Genomic DNA, 19065 nt, shown 5'->3' on the forward strand with positions numbered 1-19065 from the left:
TCCAGTTTCATCTCTGCCATTTAATATGCAAAATGAGAAGCCATCTGAGAGACAATTAGGCCGACTGTCAAAGAAAATTGGACATGAATTCTTCCTTCTTGGCGTTGAGTTGGGACTCTCTACAGCTGCTATCCAGCAAATAGAGAAAGACTATCACAATGCAGCCACTCATTGTCTCAAGATTTTGGTTAAATGGAAGGATCAGTGTGGAGATAAAGCAACCTTTGGAAATCTGGAGAAAGCATTCATAAGTGTTGGCATTGATGTTGATATTTTCAACTCCATTGACACAGCAGGTATGTTTGGAAGAAAATCATAAACAAATAATGATAATATAATCCAATTTAATTTTTTTAACATATCTGGTTAAAACCTTTTACAGATAAAATTGTCACATTCATGAAGCCAAGACATGTATGAAACAGTGGTGGTGGGATAATCTTTAGATCATGACTACTAAAAATATATTTTCCTGGAATAATTTTATACGGCTGGTTGTGCAAAGATGACAGTGGCCTTAAATCGAACACTTAAAGAGTCAGTTGATTTAGTACCCATATCTAGTGAAGACATTGAAGAGATCTTTATTTAGAGGATAAGTTGTAAAAATATAGTACAGTGCTAAGATTTGTTTGCAGAACTCTGTTATCTATCAGCAATTCTTTAACTCTTATACTCCATGGAGGGAAGTCATGAAACTTGGCACATTGCTTTATCATGAGCATTTGTTGGTTCTAAACGAAAAGGCCAGTTCCAGAAATCCAATGTGACAGCTATCTTGAACCCTTCTTGTTATTCCTCAAGAGTAGACGGTCTCACTGACATGTGGTTTTCACAAAACACTTGTAATAAAGAGTTCTCATTGACATGTGGTTTTCACAAAACACTTGTAATAAAGAGTTCTTCCCTGAAGACAGTTTTACTAATCTGACCTTCAACATTACAAAACACCTGTAATATATAGTTCTTCCCTGATGACAGTTTTACTGATCTGACCAGCATCACAAAACACTTGTAATATATAGTTCTTCCCTGATGACAGTTTTACTGATCTGACCTTCAACATTACAACACACATGTAATATATCGTTCTTACCTGATGAGTTTTGCTGATCTGACCTTCAACATCACAAAACACTTGTAATATATAGTTTTTCCCTGACCTTCAACATCACAAAACACTTGTAATATATAGTTCTTCCCTGATGACAGTTTTGCTGATCTGACCAACATCACAAAACACTTGTAATATATAGTTCTTCCCTGATGACAGTTTTACTGATCTGACCTTCAACATCACAAACACTTGTAATATATAGTTATTCCCTGATGAGTTTTGTTGATCTGACCTTCAACATCACAACACACATGTAATATATAGTTCTTCCCTGATGACAGTTTTGCTAGTCTGACCTTCAACATCACAAAACACTTGTAATATATAGTTCTTCCTTGATGACAGTTTTGCTGATCTGACTTTCAACATCACAAAACACTTGTAATATATAGTTTTTCCCCTGATGACAGTTTTGCTGATCTGACCTTCAACATCACAAAAACAGACATTGACCAGTCATACTCATTGACTCTTGATTCAGTTGAGATGTTAAGTTAAAGAAAGACCTGGAAACTAGAGCGGTCATTAATGATAATACCTCAAGAGTAAAGGCCTGGTATGTGCTATAGAAATACCAAATGGGATAAACAAAGCATTAACATTGGGCAAATACTATGTTATTTCAATCTTTTCTTGAGCGAATTCTGCACTGTTGGGTTTTAATAAAATCCTTTTGGTGGAGCTCACCAGTTATGCACTTTTGAGAGACTGACATATGCCAGGTGAAGTTTTTCGCATTTAAAACATGCACAGTGGAGAGAATGTTGGCATACCTCTATGCTACATTAATGTTATGTGGATGATATTTCTTTGGACATTGCACTTTTAGAAATTGTACATGATTTAAGCACTCTGCTAACTAAAATGACTGCTCAATCAGCCTGAATTAGTCTAAAGTAGAAACTATTAAAATAGGGAAAATTAATTTTGCCAGACAAGACAGTACCAGCTTCTGAAAGTGCAATGAATGAATTACCAAATGCATAAAATGTATAAACAAAAGTACATAATAACTGGTGAGAATACAAAAAAGAGACACATGCACAGGCATCATAAAGAGACTATACTGTATGATTTAATTATGTTTAAACATTAAGGTGCAAGCATCAGTATTTACGAGTGTCAGAGACTCTAACAAGTCCAGCCCCCCTTAAGATAAAAAGTGATCTATTTTAAGAATGCACATTACATTTTGTAAATGTAGCAACTAATATTATGCTGAATGACAGGAACATGAAACTAGCTAGAATTATTTCTGAGATATCAACAATGAATTTTACAATTTGAAAAGGGAGGTAACTCATCAGGTTCATAAAGGTCAAAGGTCATAGTGTAAAATATTTGCCTATTTAATATGGAAGAAGCAAATTAACTTTCTCCCCATTTATTTTTTATTTCATTGCAAATAAATTAAAAGAAACAATTTCACCATATATTTCTTCTACTTATTGCAACAGTTTTAAATTTAAGTTGACTCTATTTCTGTATTCTAAGACTTCCAATTTCCCCATAATTACGGTCACTACTCACACAAACATGCCTCATGACAAATTATGTAAGCAAGAGCAAAATGATAATAATTAGCTTATTTTCATGCTTAATATCAATATGAATTTACCATTTTATTCAGATCATACATAATTATATGAAAAATTAAAAAAAATTGCAAACATTTTTTTTAAAATTTGCTTTAAGGTGGCGCTCTACAGTTTCGCATTTTGCATAGGGTTAGGATTTTAAAGAAAAAGAATTTCCCCGGCTCTCCTCACTGGTTATACTGGCTATTTAAAAAAGACCTTGTATATCTTAGGTATAATTCAAAGAACCTTTAATTCCCTTTATTTGCCAACATTCTCTCCACTGTACATGTCTTATATGCAAACAACTTCACCTTACATACGTCACTCTCTCAAACGTATATAATAACTGTGAGCGCCCCCTTTCAGAGATCCCAGCTATGACCAGAGTGACCTCCCTTGTTGATACTCTTTTGAGAGGTCCCAACTATGACCAGAATGACCCCCTCTCCTCTGTTCAGTTTTAAGGAGAAAATAATTTAATGATCCCAAGATGCAACATGGTCTCGTAATAAATATGTTTAACAAATTCAGTACTAAATCTGACAAGAAAACAATCTAAATGAGATGTACAAATCACACTGACTGACAACAAAACAATCTAAATGAGATGTACATATCACTGACTGACAATAAGGCAATCTAAATGAGGTGTACATATCACTGACTGACAATAAGTCAATTTAAATGAGATGTACATATCACACTAACTGACAATACAGCAGTCTAAATGAGATGTACGTATCACTGACTGACACTAAAGCAATGTAAATGAGATGTACATCTCACTGACTGACAATAATGGAATTTAAGCGAGATGTACATATTACTGACTGACAATATAACAGACTAAATGAGATGTACATATCAGATAGATTGAAAAAAAGCAATTTGAGTTAGATGTATATATCACAGTGATTGAAAATAAAGCATTCTAAATGTATATATCACACTGATTCACAATAAATATTTTGATTTCAATAATTTATAAAATTGCAAAACATTATCAATGCACATTTTAAAGAAATATGTTGAAGAAAGTTCATGTTATCAGTGTATACAATATGCATTTTGTTATGCAGGACTTCTCAGTTTGCAATGTATTGACTCATTTTATGGGCTTCTTGCAGGGGACACGGTGTCATGCCTTCCACCTGCAATGTTAGATAAACAACCAAATGATAAACAGCTGAATCAGATCTGTAGAGGGATTGGGACAGGACATGTGCATCTGGGTGTTGAACTTGAAGTCCCATTCTCAAGAATTGAACAGATTCTTACAGAACACAAAGACAGTGTTCACAGACAATGCTTTGACATCATGAAAGAGTGGAGACAAAGGCAGGCCAGGCAGGCCACATTCAGGAATCTGCAACAGGCATTCAGATGTGTTGGCATCAATCTTGATATTCTAAAGAAAATGTGAACTGACTCTTTCTTTTTAGAAATCTGATACTGGAGATCATACTAGATAGTTTCAAAAGAATTTGTGAAATATGACAAATGTAGTACTGTTTGTATCTCATATTTATTAATGTTTAAAATGGTTGTAATTTACCTTTTTCACACTTAGTACACTGTTTTGAGATGGTCTCTCATCGAAATCACATGGCTACTTTTGACATTCAGTACACTCTCTTGAGACAGTCCCTCATCGAAACCACATGGCTACATTGGACATTCAGTACACTGTCTTCATACGCTCCCTGAGCAAAATCAAAATATCTATTTTGGACATTCAGTAGACAGTCTTTGGATGGTCACTCATCAAAATCATATGGCTAATTTGGGCATTCAGTACGCTGTCTTGATACGGTCCCACAACGAAATCACATGGATATTTTGGACAATCATTACACTCTCTTGAGACGGTCCCACATCGAAAGCACATGGCTACTTTGGATAATCATTGCAGTCTTGAGATGGTCGCACATCGAAATTGTATGGCTACTTTGGACATTCAGTACACTGTCTTGATACGGTTCCACATCGAAAGCACATTACTACTTTGGACATTCAGTACACTCTTGAGACGGTCCCTCATCAAAACACATGGCTACTTTGGACATTCAGTTCACTGTCTTGATACAGTCCCTGATCAAATTCACATGGCTACTTTGGACATTCAGTACACTCTGTTGATCAGGTCTCTCATCGAAATCACATGGCTACTTTGGACATTCAGTACACTGTCTTGATACGGTCCTTCATCGAACAAACATGGCTACTTGGACATTCAATACACTGTCATGAGTCGGTCCCTCATCGAACAAACATGGCTACTTGGACATTCAATACACTGTCTTGAGTCAGTCCCTCATCGAACAAACATGGCTACTTGGACATTCAATTCACTATCTTGAGTCGGTCCCTTATTGAACACACATGGCTACTTGGACATTCATTACACTGTCTTGATACGGTCCCACATAGAAAACACATGGCTACATTGGACATTCAGTAGACTATCTTGAGTCGGTCCCTCATCGAACGCACATGGCAACTGTGGACATTCAGTACAATGTCTTGAGTCTTGAGATGGTCCCTCATTGAACAAACATGGCTACTTGGACATTCAGTACACTGTCTTGAGTTGGTCCCTCATCAAACGCACATGGCTACTTTGGACATTCAGTAAACTGTCTTGATGTGGTCCCTCATCGAAATCACATGGCTACTTTGGACATCCAGTATACTGTCTTGAGTTGGTCCTTCATCGAACGCACACTGCTGCATTCGACATTCAGTACACTGTCTTGATACGGTCCCACATCGAAAACCTTTGGCTACATCGGACATTCAGTACACTGTCTTGAGACGGTCCCTCATCAGACGCACATCACTACTTTGGACGTTCAGTACACTGTCTTGAGTCGGTCCTTCATCAAACGCACATGACTGCATTGGACATTCAGTTCACTGCCTTTATAAGGCCCCACATCATAAAACACTTGGCTACATTGGACATACAGTACACTGTCTTGAGACGGTCCCACATCGGAAACCTTTGGCTACATTGGACATTCAGTACACTGTCTTGAGACGGTCCCTCATCGAACGCACATGGCTACTTTGGACATTCAGTAAACTGTCTTGATATGGTCCCTCATCGAAATCACATGGCTACTTTGGACATCCAGTACACTGTCTTGAGTCGGTCCTTCATCGAATGCACACTGCTGCATTGGACATTCAGTACACTGTCTTGATACGGTCCCACATCGAAAACCTTTGGCTACATTGGACATTCAGTACACTGTCTTGAGACGGTCCCTCATCAGACGCACATGACTACTTTGGACGTTCAGTACACTGTCTTGATATGGTCCCTCATGAAAAGCACATGGCTGCATTGGACATTCAGTACACTGTCTTGAGTCGGTCTTTCATCAAACGCACATGACTGCATTGGACATTCAGTACACTGCCTTGATACAGTCCCACATCATAAAACACTTGGCTACATTGGACATACAGTACACTGTCTTGAGACGGTCCCACATCGGAAACCTTTGGCTACATTGGACATTCAGTACACTGTCTTGAGACGGTCCCTCATCAAACGCACATGACTACATTGGACATTCATTACACTGTCTTGAGACGGTCCATCATCAAACGCACATGGCTATTTTGGACATTCAGTACACTGTCTTGAGTTGTTCCTTCATCAAAGGCACATGGCAACTGTGGACATTCAGTATACTGTCTTGATACGGTCCCTCATGAAAAGCACATGGCTGCATTGGACATTCAGTACACTGTCTTGAGTCGGTCCTTCATTGAACGCACACTGCTGCATTGGACATTCAGTACACTGTCTTGATACGGTCCCACATCGAAAACCTTTGGCTACATTGGACATTCAGTACACTGTCTTGAGACGGTCCCTCATCAGACGCACATGACTACTTTGGACGTTCAGTACACTGTCTTGATATGGTCCCTCATGAAAAGCACATGGCTGCATTGGACATTCAGTACACTGTCTTGAGTCGGTCCTTCATCAAACGCATATGACTGCATTGGACATTCAGTACACTGCCTTGATACAGTCAAACATCATAAAACACTTGGCTACATTGGACATACAGTACACTGTCTTGAGACGGTCCCACATCGGAAACCTTTGGCTACATTGGACATTCAGTACACTGTCTTGAGACGGTCCCTCATCAAACGCACATGACTGCATTGGACATTCAGTACACTGTCTTGAGACGGTCCATCATCAAACGCACATGGCTGCATTGAACATTCAGTACACTTTCTTGAGTCGGTCCTTCATCAAACGCACATGGCAACTGTGGACATTCAGTACACTGTCTTGATACGGTCCCTTATGAAAAGCACATGGCTGCATTGGACATTCAGTACACTGTCTTGAGTCGGTCCTTCATCAAACGCACATGGCTACTTTGGACATTCAGTATACTGTCTTGATACGGTTTCTCATCAAAATCACAAGGCTACTTTGGACATTCAGTACACTGTCTTGAGTTGGTCCTTCATCCAACGCACATGGCAACTGTGGACATTCAGTATACTGTCTTGATATGGTCCCTCATCAAAAACACATGGCTGCATTGGACATTCAGTACACTGTCTTGAGTCGGTCCTTCATCAAACCCACATGGCTACTTTGGACATTCAGTACACTGTCTTGATACGGTCTCTCATCAAAAACACAAGGCTACTTTGGACATTCAGTACACTGTCTTGATACGGTCCCTTATGAAAAGCACATGGCTGCATTGGACATTCAATACACTGTCTTGAGTCGGTCCTTCATCAAACGCACATGGCAACTGTGGACATTCAGTACACTGTCTTGATACGGTCCCTTATGAAAAGCACATGGCTGCATTGGACATTCAGTACACTGTCTTGAGTCAGTCCTTCATCAAACGCACATGGCTACTTTGGACATTCAGTATACTGTCTTGATACGGTCTCTCATCAAAATCACAAGGCTACTTTGGACATTCATTACACTGTCTTGAGTTGGTCCTTCATCCAACGCACATGGCAACTGTGGACATTCAGTATACTGTCTTGATACGGTCCCTCATCAAAACACATGGCTGCATTGGACATTCAGTACACTGTCTTGAGTCAGTCCTTCATCAAACACACATGGCTACTTTGGACATTCAGTACACTGTCTTGAGTCGGTCCTTCATCAAACGCACATGGCTACTTTGGACATTCAGTATACTGTCTTGATACGGTCTCTCATCAAAATCACAAGGCTAATTTGGACATTCAGTACACTGTCTTGAGTTGGTCCTTCATCCAACGCACATGGCAACTGTGGACATTCAGTATACTGTCTTGATATGGTCCCTCATCAAAAACACATGGCTGCATTGGACATTCAGTACACTGTCTTGAGTCGGTCCTTCATCAAACACACATGGCTACTTTGGACATTCAGTACACTGTCTTGATACGGTCTCTCATCAAAAACACAAGGCTGCTTTGGACATTCAGTACAATGTCTTGAGTCTTGAGACGGTCCCTCATTGAACAAACATTGCTACTTGGACATTCAATACACTGTCTTGAGTTGGTCCCTCATCGAACGCACATGGCTACTTTGGACATTCAGTAAACTGTCTTGATATGGTCCCTCATCGAAATCACATGGCTACTTTGGACATCCAGTACACTGTCTTGAGTCGGTCCTTCATCGAATGCACACTGCTGCATTGGACATTCAGTACACTGTCTTGATACGGTCCCACATCGAAAACCTTTGGCTACATTGGACATTCAGTACACTGTCTTGAGACGGTCCCTCATCAGACGCACATGACTACTTTGGACGTTCAGTACACTGTCTTGATATGGTCCCTCATGAAAAGCACATGGCTGCATTGGACATTCAGTACACTGTCTTGAGTCGGTCTTTCATCAAACGCACATGACTGCATTGGACATTCAGTACACTGCCTTGATACAGTCCCACATCATAAAACACTTGGCTACATTGGACATACAGTACACTGTCTTGAGACGGTCCCACATCGGAAACCTTTGGCTACATTGGACATTCAGTACACTGTCTTGAGACGGTCCCTCATCAAACGCACATGACTACATTGGACATTCATTACACTGTCTTGAGACGGTCCATCATCAAACGCACATGGCTATTTTGGACATTCAGTACACTGTCTTGAGTTGTTCCTTCATCAAAGGCACATGGCAACTGTGGACATTCAGTATACTGTCTTGATACGGTCCCTCATGAAAAGCACATGGCTGCATTGGACATTCAGTACACTGTCTTGAGTCGGTCCTTCATTGAACGCACACTGCTGCATTGGACATTCAGTACACTGTCTTGATACGGTCCCACATCGAAAACCTTTGGCTACATTGGACATTCAGTACACTGTCTTGAGACGGTCCCTCATCAGACGCACATGACTACTTTGGACGTTCAGTACACTGTCTTGATATGGTCCCTCATGAAAAGCACATGGCTGCATTGGACATTCAGTACACTGTCTTGAGTCGGTCCTTCATCAAACGCATATGACTGCATGGGACATTCAGTACACTGCCTTGATACAGTCCCACATCATAAAACACTTGGCTACATTGGACATACAGTACACTGTCTTGAGACGGTCCCACATCGGAAACCTTTGGCTACATTGGACATTCAGTACACTGTCTTGAGACGGTCCCTCATCAAATGCACATGACTGCATTGGACATTCAGTACACTGTCTTGAGACGGTCCATCATCAAACGCACATGGCTGCATTGAACATTCAGTACACTTTCTTGAGTCGGTCCTTCATCAAACGCACATGGCAACTGTGGACATTCAGTACACTGTCTTGATACGGTCCCTTATGAAAAGCACATGGCTGCATTGGACATTCAGTACACTGTGTTGAGTCGGTCCTTCATCAAACGCACATGGCTACTTTGGACATTCAGTATACTGTCTTGATACGGTTTCTCATCAAAATCACAAGGCTACTTTGGACATTCAGTACACTGTCTTGAGTTGGTCCTTCATCCAACGCACATGGCAACTGTGGACATTCAGTATACTGTCTTGATATGGTCCCTCATCAAAAACACATGGCTGCATTGGACATTCAGTACACTGTCTTGAGTCGGTCCTTCATCAAACGCACATGGCTACTTTGGACATTCAGTACACTGTCTTGATACGGTCTCTCATCAAAAACACAAGGCTACTTTGGACATTCAGTACACTGTCTTGATACGGTCCCTTATGGAAAGCACATGGCTGCATTGGACATTCAATACACTGTCTTGAGTCGGTCCTTCATCAAACGCACATGGCAACTGTGGACATTCAATACACTGTCTTGATACGGTCCCTTATGAAAAGCACATGGCTGCATTAGACATTCAGTACACTATCTTGAGTCAGTCCTTCATCAAACGCACATGGCTACTTTGGACATTCAGTATACTATCTTGATACGGTCTCTCATCAAAATCACAAGGCTACTTTGGACATTCAGTACACTGTCTTGAGTTGGTCCTTCATCCAACTCACATGGCAACTGTGGACATTCAGTATACTGTCTTGATACGGTCCCTCATCAAAACACATGGCTGCATTGGACATTCAGTACACTGTCTTGAGTCGGTCCTTCATCAAACACACATGGCTACTTTGGACATTCAGTACACTGTCTTGAGTCGGTCCTTCATCAAACGCACATGGCTACTTTGGACATTCAGTATACTGTCTTGATACGGTCTCTCATCAAAATCACAAGGCTAATTTGGACATTCAGTACACTGTCTTGAGTTGGTCCTTCATCCAACGCACATGGCAACTGTGGACATTCAGTATACTGTCTTGATATGGTCCCTCATCAAAAACACATGGCTGCATTGGACATTCAGTACACTGTCTTGAGTCGGTCCTTCATCAAACGCACATGGCTACTTTGGACATTCAGTACACTGTCTTGATACGGTCTCTCATCAAAAACACAAGGCTACTTTGGACATTCAGTACACTGTCTTGATACGGTCCCTTATGAAAAGCACATGGCTGCATTGGACATTCAATACAGTCTTGAGTCAGTCCTTCATCAAACGCACATGGCAACTGTGGACATTCAGTACACTGTCTTAATACGGTCCCTTATGAAAAGCACATGGCTGCATTGGACATTCAGTACACTGTCTTGAGTCAGTCCTTCATCAAACGCACATGGCTACTTTGGACATTCAGTATACTGTCTTGATACGGTCTCTCATCAAAATCACAAGGCTACTTTGGACATTCAGTACACTGTCTTGAGTTGGTCCTTCATCCAACGCACATGGCAACTGTGGACATTCAGTATACTGTCTTGATACGGTCCCTCATTAAAACACATGGCTGCATTGGACATTCAGTACACTGTCTTGAGTCGGTCCTTCATCAAACACACATGGCTACTTTGGACATTCAGTACACTGTCTTGAGTTGGTCACTCATCGAAATCACATGGCTATTTTGGATATTCAGTACACTGTCTTGAGTGATGAATTATATATATTGTGTTGTATTTTGAAATAGTGAGTTTGGTTCATCCCATGCACGTGCGAAGTGCCGAACGCCTACAATGCACAGACTATGATTGTGTATAAATACCTCACCGTACTTACATTTCTTTACAATACGGATAAGTCTTGTCAGCCATCAGTCTGCTTTAAGGCCGCGTACATGTTCAGTTGTAGAGGTATGTAAGTTTATTAATTTCTAGTCTATAAGTTATAACTACTGTATTACTACGTTTATAGTTGTATGTTTGCTATGTATCTTTGGTTTGTGCAGTATAATGCTTATATTTCTATTGTTTTTCGACTTAGCAAGGGATTTATATTAGTAATGTAAAGTACATTTTTTTAAGAACTGTTTGATATAGTAGGATTTTTATTGAGCAGGGTCAGCTTTATTTTTGAACCTGTCATTTTGTAATTATTGTGATGATAATGTAATCTATATAACTTACCATGTATAACGTCATTGCATTATTATGATGTGTCATGTGTAGTACACTGTATTGGATATATTTTCAGCTGTCTAATGTCCAGGGTGTCTGTAGTGTCTAATGTCCAGAGTGTTCCAAGAGTTTGATGTGTCCGGAGTGTATAGAGCTGTCTGGAGTATCCAAAGTATCTAGATCATCTAGAATGACCAGAGTGACCCAAGCGTTCAAAGTTATCAATGATCGGGGTCAACATAGCGCAAGCTGTGAAGCTGAACTGTAGCAACCGTCGAGGTAAAAAGTTGTATATCTGTCCCTTTTTTATCACCATAATTTCACTATCTGAGTGGATTCATTTTACTACATGAGTGAAATTCTACATTGTTTACTGCCAGAGTACACTATCCATTGTTCCATTGTCAAATCGATGTGAACCATTCACCCCTTGTCTTTGTATTTGCCAAGTTAATTTATTTGTATTTTTCATCATTATGTCTGTGAGTTCTTATGTTAATTGAATCCAATATTTGGATTATATCTACACGTACATATTCATAATTAATTGCTCATTCAAGTCATCCATTATATTAACATTGTATTTATATCATCGTCAAAAGTGTTCCTTTGTGAATCCGAAAATTCCACCCGGTTATCTTGGGGACAGAAGTGGAATCATTTCTGTTTTAATGGAACACTAATATCATTTCACTATATTTGTATGCTGTTTTATGTGTTTCAGAGGCTCTTGACAAGACCGTGAGGTTGAGTAGACACATAACATTGCTTTGTTTTTTGTTTTTTTTTGTATATGTTTTATGTTTTGTTGCCTTTCGAGAAGGAAAATATGGTTTGTTGTAATAATTAGGCATTTTGCATAATACTGCACTTTAGGTTGGTCACACCAAACTTTTGAAATGTCATCAATGAAATAACTTGTAGAACTATTGAAACAGTTTGGCTATGAGGAGAAGTCCCTTATAAATTTTGTTCGCAAAAAACAAACTTGGGAAAGTGATCCAAGGTAGAAGACAGGGAAATAGAAAGGGAGAAACTCGAGATAGAAGGGGAAGCCAAGAAGGAGTTGATAGAATTAGAGAAGGGGAAGTTAGAATTAGAAACGCAGGCTGAAATGGAAAAGATAGATTTAGAAAAACGGGCCAAAAAAGAAAGGAGAGAATGGGAAAGGGACGCGTTGAGGGAGAAGTTAGAATTAGAGATGGGGGAAGAGAGAATTGCTTAAAGAAGTAGATCAGAAGTTGGGAAAAACAAGTCAGATTCGAAACTTTGGAGATGGAAGATATAAATAGGCAGATGGAGTATCAAAGAAATATTGAGCTTTTGCCAACTAAAAAGTAAGGGGAACGTGATGTTAAACAGAGGTCCAAAATTGCTCCCATTTGAAGACGATACAGATAACATGAATAGTTATCTAAACAGGTTGGAAAAGTACGCCACGGTACAAAAATGGAAGAAAGAAGATTGGTCACTTCATCTTAGCGCGTTGTTGAAGGGTAAAGCATTAGACGTGTATTTGCGTTTATCCATGGCCTATTCACTGAATTATCTCGTGTTGAAAGCTGCACTTCTGAAGAAATACAAGCTAACCGAGCAAGGGTTTCGCAAGAAGTTTAAGTACAGCAAACACGAGAGAGACGAGACATTCACCCAATTCATCAGTAGGATGTGCAATTACTTGCAGCGATGGGTGGAATGTGGTAAAGTCGTTAAGACATTTGAGGGTCTTATCGATTTCTTGCTTCGAGACCAACTATTGACAAATTGTTGCAAGGAGTTGTATTTGTTCTTGAGGGAAAAGTCCTTTGCGAATATATATGACATGGCCACACAGGCGGATTTATTCGCCGAAGCTCGGAGAGGTTCACAGAACGTCATCACACGAGACAACAAAGGTGGGAATCAGGTCAAGGACCAGAAACCCAGGGAACCTGGAAAACCTGGTTGGGATAACCAGGGAAGGCATAATAACAGGCAATGTTTCACTTGCAAGGAGTGGGGTCATATCTTCCCCATTGTCCTAAGCGGAAGGGACCAGTCCAGAGAGTTGTGGTAGCCATTGAAGGCAGACGGTCAGTAGATAGAACACTCATTGTTTCCCAGCAAGCTAAGCTGGAAGCGGTGTACGAGCCAGTGGTGCATGCTGAGATCGGTCGCGATCCAATCCAATCGATTGGCCTGAGTATTTTCCCATGGGTACCGATGGCAAATGGCCAATGTCATCGGACAAGAAGTGACTGTTTTACGAGACACAGGGTTTACTACTGTAGTCGTGAAATGGAACATAGCACTTGTTGATCAATTGCTTGGGTTTAAATCGCCTTGTATGCTACTAGACCAGACAATTGACCACATTCCCGTCACAAGGATAGTTATTGAAACACCTTCTTTGACCGAAACCGTGGAAGTGTTATGCATAGCCAACCCGATCTATGAATTACGATTGGCAGACTCTAGACTCCCAACCATGTCAGACTTCCGATTCTCAATCATCCCAGCAGTGCAAGCTAGGGCTCAGGTAAAAAAATATAACAAACCTTTATGTAAATTAAAAGTACCTGAGGCCATTACTGATATCTTCCGCGATGAATTTCAGAATGAACAAAAACGTGATGCGTCTCTACGTGCAACTGCGAAGAAAGTTTTATCCGTGAAGATCTATAAGAACGGGGGGGGGGGGGGGTCCTCTAGATTTCTACATCACAATGGTGTCATGTATAGAGAGCATACTACGCCTGATGGTAGGAAGTTCTTTCAGCTAGTTATTCCCCAGAAATTTAGGCCACGTGTACTTAAGTTGGTGCACGAGTCGAGTACGGCAGGACATCTGAGAATGAATAAAACAACAGTGAAAGTATTACGGGAATGTTATTAGCCCAAGATTAACAGTGACATAGCACGATTGTGTAGTTCATGCAATGCTTGTCGCAAGATGAACTCGCGAAATCTAGTTGTAAGTACGCGAAGTACTACAACAGAGGAACGCGAAGTAAAAAGTGTTATGTAGGCAATCAAATTTTGGTGCTTCTCCCAACGAATAAAAATAAGCTGCTAGTCCAATGGAAGGGGCCAAATGAAGTCAAACAGGTGAAAGGTGAAATGGACTATATCATTGATACGGAGGGTAAGTCCAAGATATTTCACTTCAATATGCTTAAACTCTACCTTGAAAGACCTAGACAAACAATAGATAACGGGGTCTTGAATATAGTATGCATAGCGGTGATAGAAGATAGGTTGTGTGACAAATCTGAATTCGTCTCCAGTACAGAAATGCCCCTTGAGTACCCCATTGACATAGGGAAAGAAGGTATTGACCAGATCAATGTATGCCCAGATTTATCAGTGGGTCAGCGTACATAGATCTTGGAGGTTTTGTCCCAATACCCTGACATGTTTACGGACAAACCGGGCCGTACTTGATTGATGCAACACAAGATTAAGTTGAATACCCTTGAGCCAATCAGGATTAAAGGATTTCCAATACCTTTTAATGCGCAGGAGACAATCAACAAAGTGAGGAAAATGTTAGACCAGGAACTGATCGAACCTTCCAACTCCCCATACTCTTCCCCTTTGTGTTAGTCAGAAAGAAAGATGGGACGAACCGTTTTTGCATTGACTTTCGGCAATTGAACAAAATCACAGTGTTCGACACAGAACCAATGCCAGACATGGAAAGTTTATTTTAAAAGTTGGCAGGTTATGAATAGACTTCCAAATTAGACCTTACCAAGGGATATGGATAGATACCAATCGCTGATAATGCCCACGAGTTTAGCGGCATTCGCGACTCCCAAAGGTCTTTATCAATTTAAAGGTATGCCTTTCGGTTTAGTCAACGTCGGTGCGTCGTGTGTTCGTCTCATGCGCAAACTGTTAAACGGTATGGAAAACGTCGACAGTTTCATAGATGATAACTTTGGTTATACACATATATGGGATGAACATGTTAAGGTATTATGGGATCTGTTCAATAGACTTAACACTAAAAGACTTACAGCTAAGCCCACCAAATGTAGTATAGGGCATTTTAGCCTAGAGTGTTTGGGACATCTCGTAAGTGGACTAGGTCAGTTGAAACCTCACCCAGATAAATACTGAGCAATCAGCGATGCACCTAGACCAGAAACTTAAAAAAAACAGTAAAATCTTTCCTAGGTTTGATTGGGTTTTACAGGAAATGTTTCCCCAATTTTGTGGCTATCGCCAACCCATTGACAGACTTGACTAGGAAAGGGCAACCGAATAAAGTTCCCTGGAGTGTATGCCAGGAAAAAGCATTTAACGCCTTAAAACAGAAACTGGTAAGTGCACCAATCTTAAAGTTGCCAGAATTGAAAGAAACTTTTGTTCTGTGGACATGTGCGTCTGATACGGGTCTTGGGGCTGTTTTGCTACAGGAGCAAGGGGGGATGGAATTGCCCATTGCTTATGCAAGTATGAAATTGCTCCTTAGGGAGCAAAACTACTCCATGATTGAGAAGGAGTGCTAGCCTTAGTATGGGGGATACGAAAATTCCATACGTACCTTTGCAGAAAGTAGTTTTACCTTATGGACCATCAGCTGCTCTTGATCAAAGCAAAGATCGCCAATGCAAGATTGATGCATTGGGCGTTGTCTTTGCAACCGTATAGTTTCCGGATCGAGGCAATTCGAGGATCGGTAAATGTGGGTGCTTATTTTTTATTCGGATGTAATTAGCAGATCATTATCTTTCAGTATTCAAATTGTTTCTGCTCACATTCCGTGATTTTTCTAAAAGTGTTGCCACTTATTTTTTGGGGGGAGAGGCATTGTCACTGTAATAAATACTTTAAGTTATTGAATACATGTACTTTTGTTGTGTGTGTATAACGATACCCGAAGGTGATTTATGTATATTGTGTCGTATTTCGAAATAGTGATTTTGGTTCATCCCATGCTGCACGTGGTAAGTGCTCTCGATGGGACGAACCGAATGTCTAAAATGCACAGACTATGTCTGTGTATAAATACCTCACCGTACGTACATTTCTTTACAATACCGATAAGTCGTGTCAGCCAGCAGTCTGCCTTAAGGACATGCACATCTTCAGTTGTAGAGGTATGTCTGTAAGTTATAACTACTGTATTACCACGTTTATTTTTGTGTGTTTGCTATGTAGCTTCGGTTCACGCAGTATAATGTACTTATTTCTATTCTTGTTTTCGACTTAGCAAGGGATTTATATTGATACTGTAAAGCTACATTTTTAAGAACTGTTTAATACAGTAGGATTTTGATCGAGCAGGATCAGCTTTATTTTGCATTATTGTGATGATAATATAATCTATATAACTTACCGTGTATAACGTCATTGCATTATTATGCTGTGTCATGTATAGTACATGATATTAGATATATTTTCAGCTGTCTAATGTCCAGGGTGTCCGTAGTGTCTAATGTCTGGAGTGTTGCAAGAGTTCGATGTGTTCCGAGTGTCCGGAGTATATAGAGCTGTCTGGAGTATCCAAAGTATTTAGTGCGGCTAGCGTGACCAGAGTGACCGAGCGTTCAAGGTTATCAGTGATCGGGGTCAACGTAGTGCAAGCTGTAAAGCCAACCACAGGAATTAACCGTAGCAGCTGTGAAGCTGAACTGTTAACAGCTGTTGAGGTGAAACAAAGTGTACTGATGACCGAGTGTATCTCATTACATGTAATCTGTTAGCCATGGGCTGATTTTTGGGGTTCTCAAAACCATTGTATCTTTTGGGACTGTAAAGATAAGTTGTATATCTGTCCCTTTTTTACCACCATAATTTCACTGCCTGAGTGAATTCATTTTACTAGAATGAGTAAACTTCTACATACTTTACCACCCGAGTAAACTAAATGCATCATTTTATTCTCAAATCGTTGTGAACCATTCACCCTTTGTCTTTGTATTTGCTAAATTAACTTATTTGTATTTTTCATCATTAAGTCTGTGCGTTCTTTTGTTAATTAAATCCAATATTTGGATTATGTATACACGCACATATTCATAATTAATTGCTCATTCAAGTCGTCCATTGTTAAACATTGTATTTATATCATCGCCAAAAGTGTTATGTTGTAAATCCGAAAATCCCACCGGTTGTCTTGTTACACACATAAACCAAATGTTATGTCTCCATATTTTCTTTAGCCCAGATTGTTTATAGTTTTTAGAGTTTTTGTATGTTTTTCATTTGCTAAATTTAATTTAGTAAATAATGTATATATTGTATTGTAACCTAATGTTTAACCCGTTCATGAAAGTTTTAAGAAGAAAAGATCTTATTTGTAAGCACACATGAAATGTTGATGTATTGTGAAAGCCTTGCTTTATAAAGCTTGTAGTATGGTAATGAATTGAAATTAGTATTTTTGTATGTAAATTAAATTGTGATGTGATAATAAGAGAAAAATGAAGAGAGACCATAAATAAAATAGAAATGATAACGTATTCTTTATTTATTTCAACATCCTAAATAGCATTAATTTCTTCTCAGTAATCTCTTCTATCTTTATAGACTTTATTATAAAAATTTATCATCACCAACACCATATTTCTATCATATTTTCACCTCAAGCCAGCAACAGACAAACTCCGAACATGATAAATGTTTGCAATAAATGGTGTCAGAAGTGGAATCCTGACAAACACAAAGCAAAGCTGTAGGAAATATGAAGGATTGAACCGAATTAGCTTAGTTTTGATTTTCTATATATCAACCTGGTATTGGTGGTGGAAGCAAAATGGATGAATGTAGCAGCTTTCGGTGGTGTATTCTACCTCCAGTGAAATAGATCATTAAAATGAGGGCAGGAATGTGAAGAGAAATGAGTATTCCATTGTTTGACATGGAGTTTAATAGAAATCTGAATCTGTTTGCACACAACATAAAAGAGATAATTTTGTCTATGAATGAGTCAGTGAAAACAGAACTCAATAATGTCTGTCACATATTATATGAAATGCAAGAAATGACTGAAAAAGTTTAAAGTAACCAACCTATTAAAAAAAACTCATAAGAAATTCAAAGTACTAAAGTATCTCGGAACAGTCTCAGATGATAATGAGCAAACCGTATACAAATCCCAGTAGCATGATGGAATAAGAAAACAATAATTAAACTAAAACCTCAGCTAGTTCATGAAAATGTAGGTATTGAGGAATATCTCGCCCAATTTAATAACACAAATCAAGTTAATTTAATGACACAATCAATTTAAAATGATGACACAAATCATTCTAAAATAATGACACAAATCAATTTAATTTAATGACACAAATCAATCTAATTTAATGTCACAAATCAGTTTAATTTAATGACACAAAGCAACTTAATTTAAAATGACACAAATCAATCTAATTTAATGACG

General features: G+C 39.3%; 1 protein-coding gene across 5 annotated transcripts in view; it reads left to right on the forward strand.

Annotated features, from left to right (window-relative positions):
- The window catches only part of LOC149791115 (uncharacterized), a 125165-nt gene extending 107024 nt beyond the window's left edge, over nt 1-18141 (forward strand). For 3 of the 5 annotated variants that reach the window (XM_089973025.1, XM_089973027.1, XM_089973029.1), the window contains 3 exons: nt 6-296; nt 3825-11429; nt 11770-18141. In XM_089973025.1, coding sequence (XP_089829151.1) covers nt 6-296; nt 3825-4120 — 587 coding nt within the window. In that variant the 3' untranslated portion in view covers nt 4121-11429; nt 11770-18141. The remainder of the gene's footprint in view (nt 1-5; nt 297-3824; nt 11430-11769) is intronic. The other 2 variants (XM_089973026.1, XM_089973031.1) reach the window with 2 other exon arrangements.
- Nucleotides 18142-19065: the final 924 nt, after the last annotated feature.

The sequence above is a fragment of the Sinohyriopsis cumingii genome, chromosome 10 (genome assembly GCF_028554795.1).
Source record: "Sinohyriopsis cumingii isolate HCF-2022 chromosome 10, ASM2855479v2, whole genome shotgun sequence".
In the NCBI taxonomy this organism is placed as follows: Eukaryota; Metazoa; Mollusca; class Bivalvia; order Unionida; family Unionidae; genus Sinohyriopsis; species Sinohyriopsis cumingii.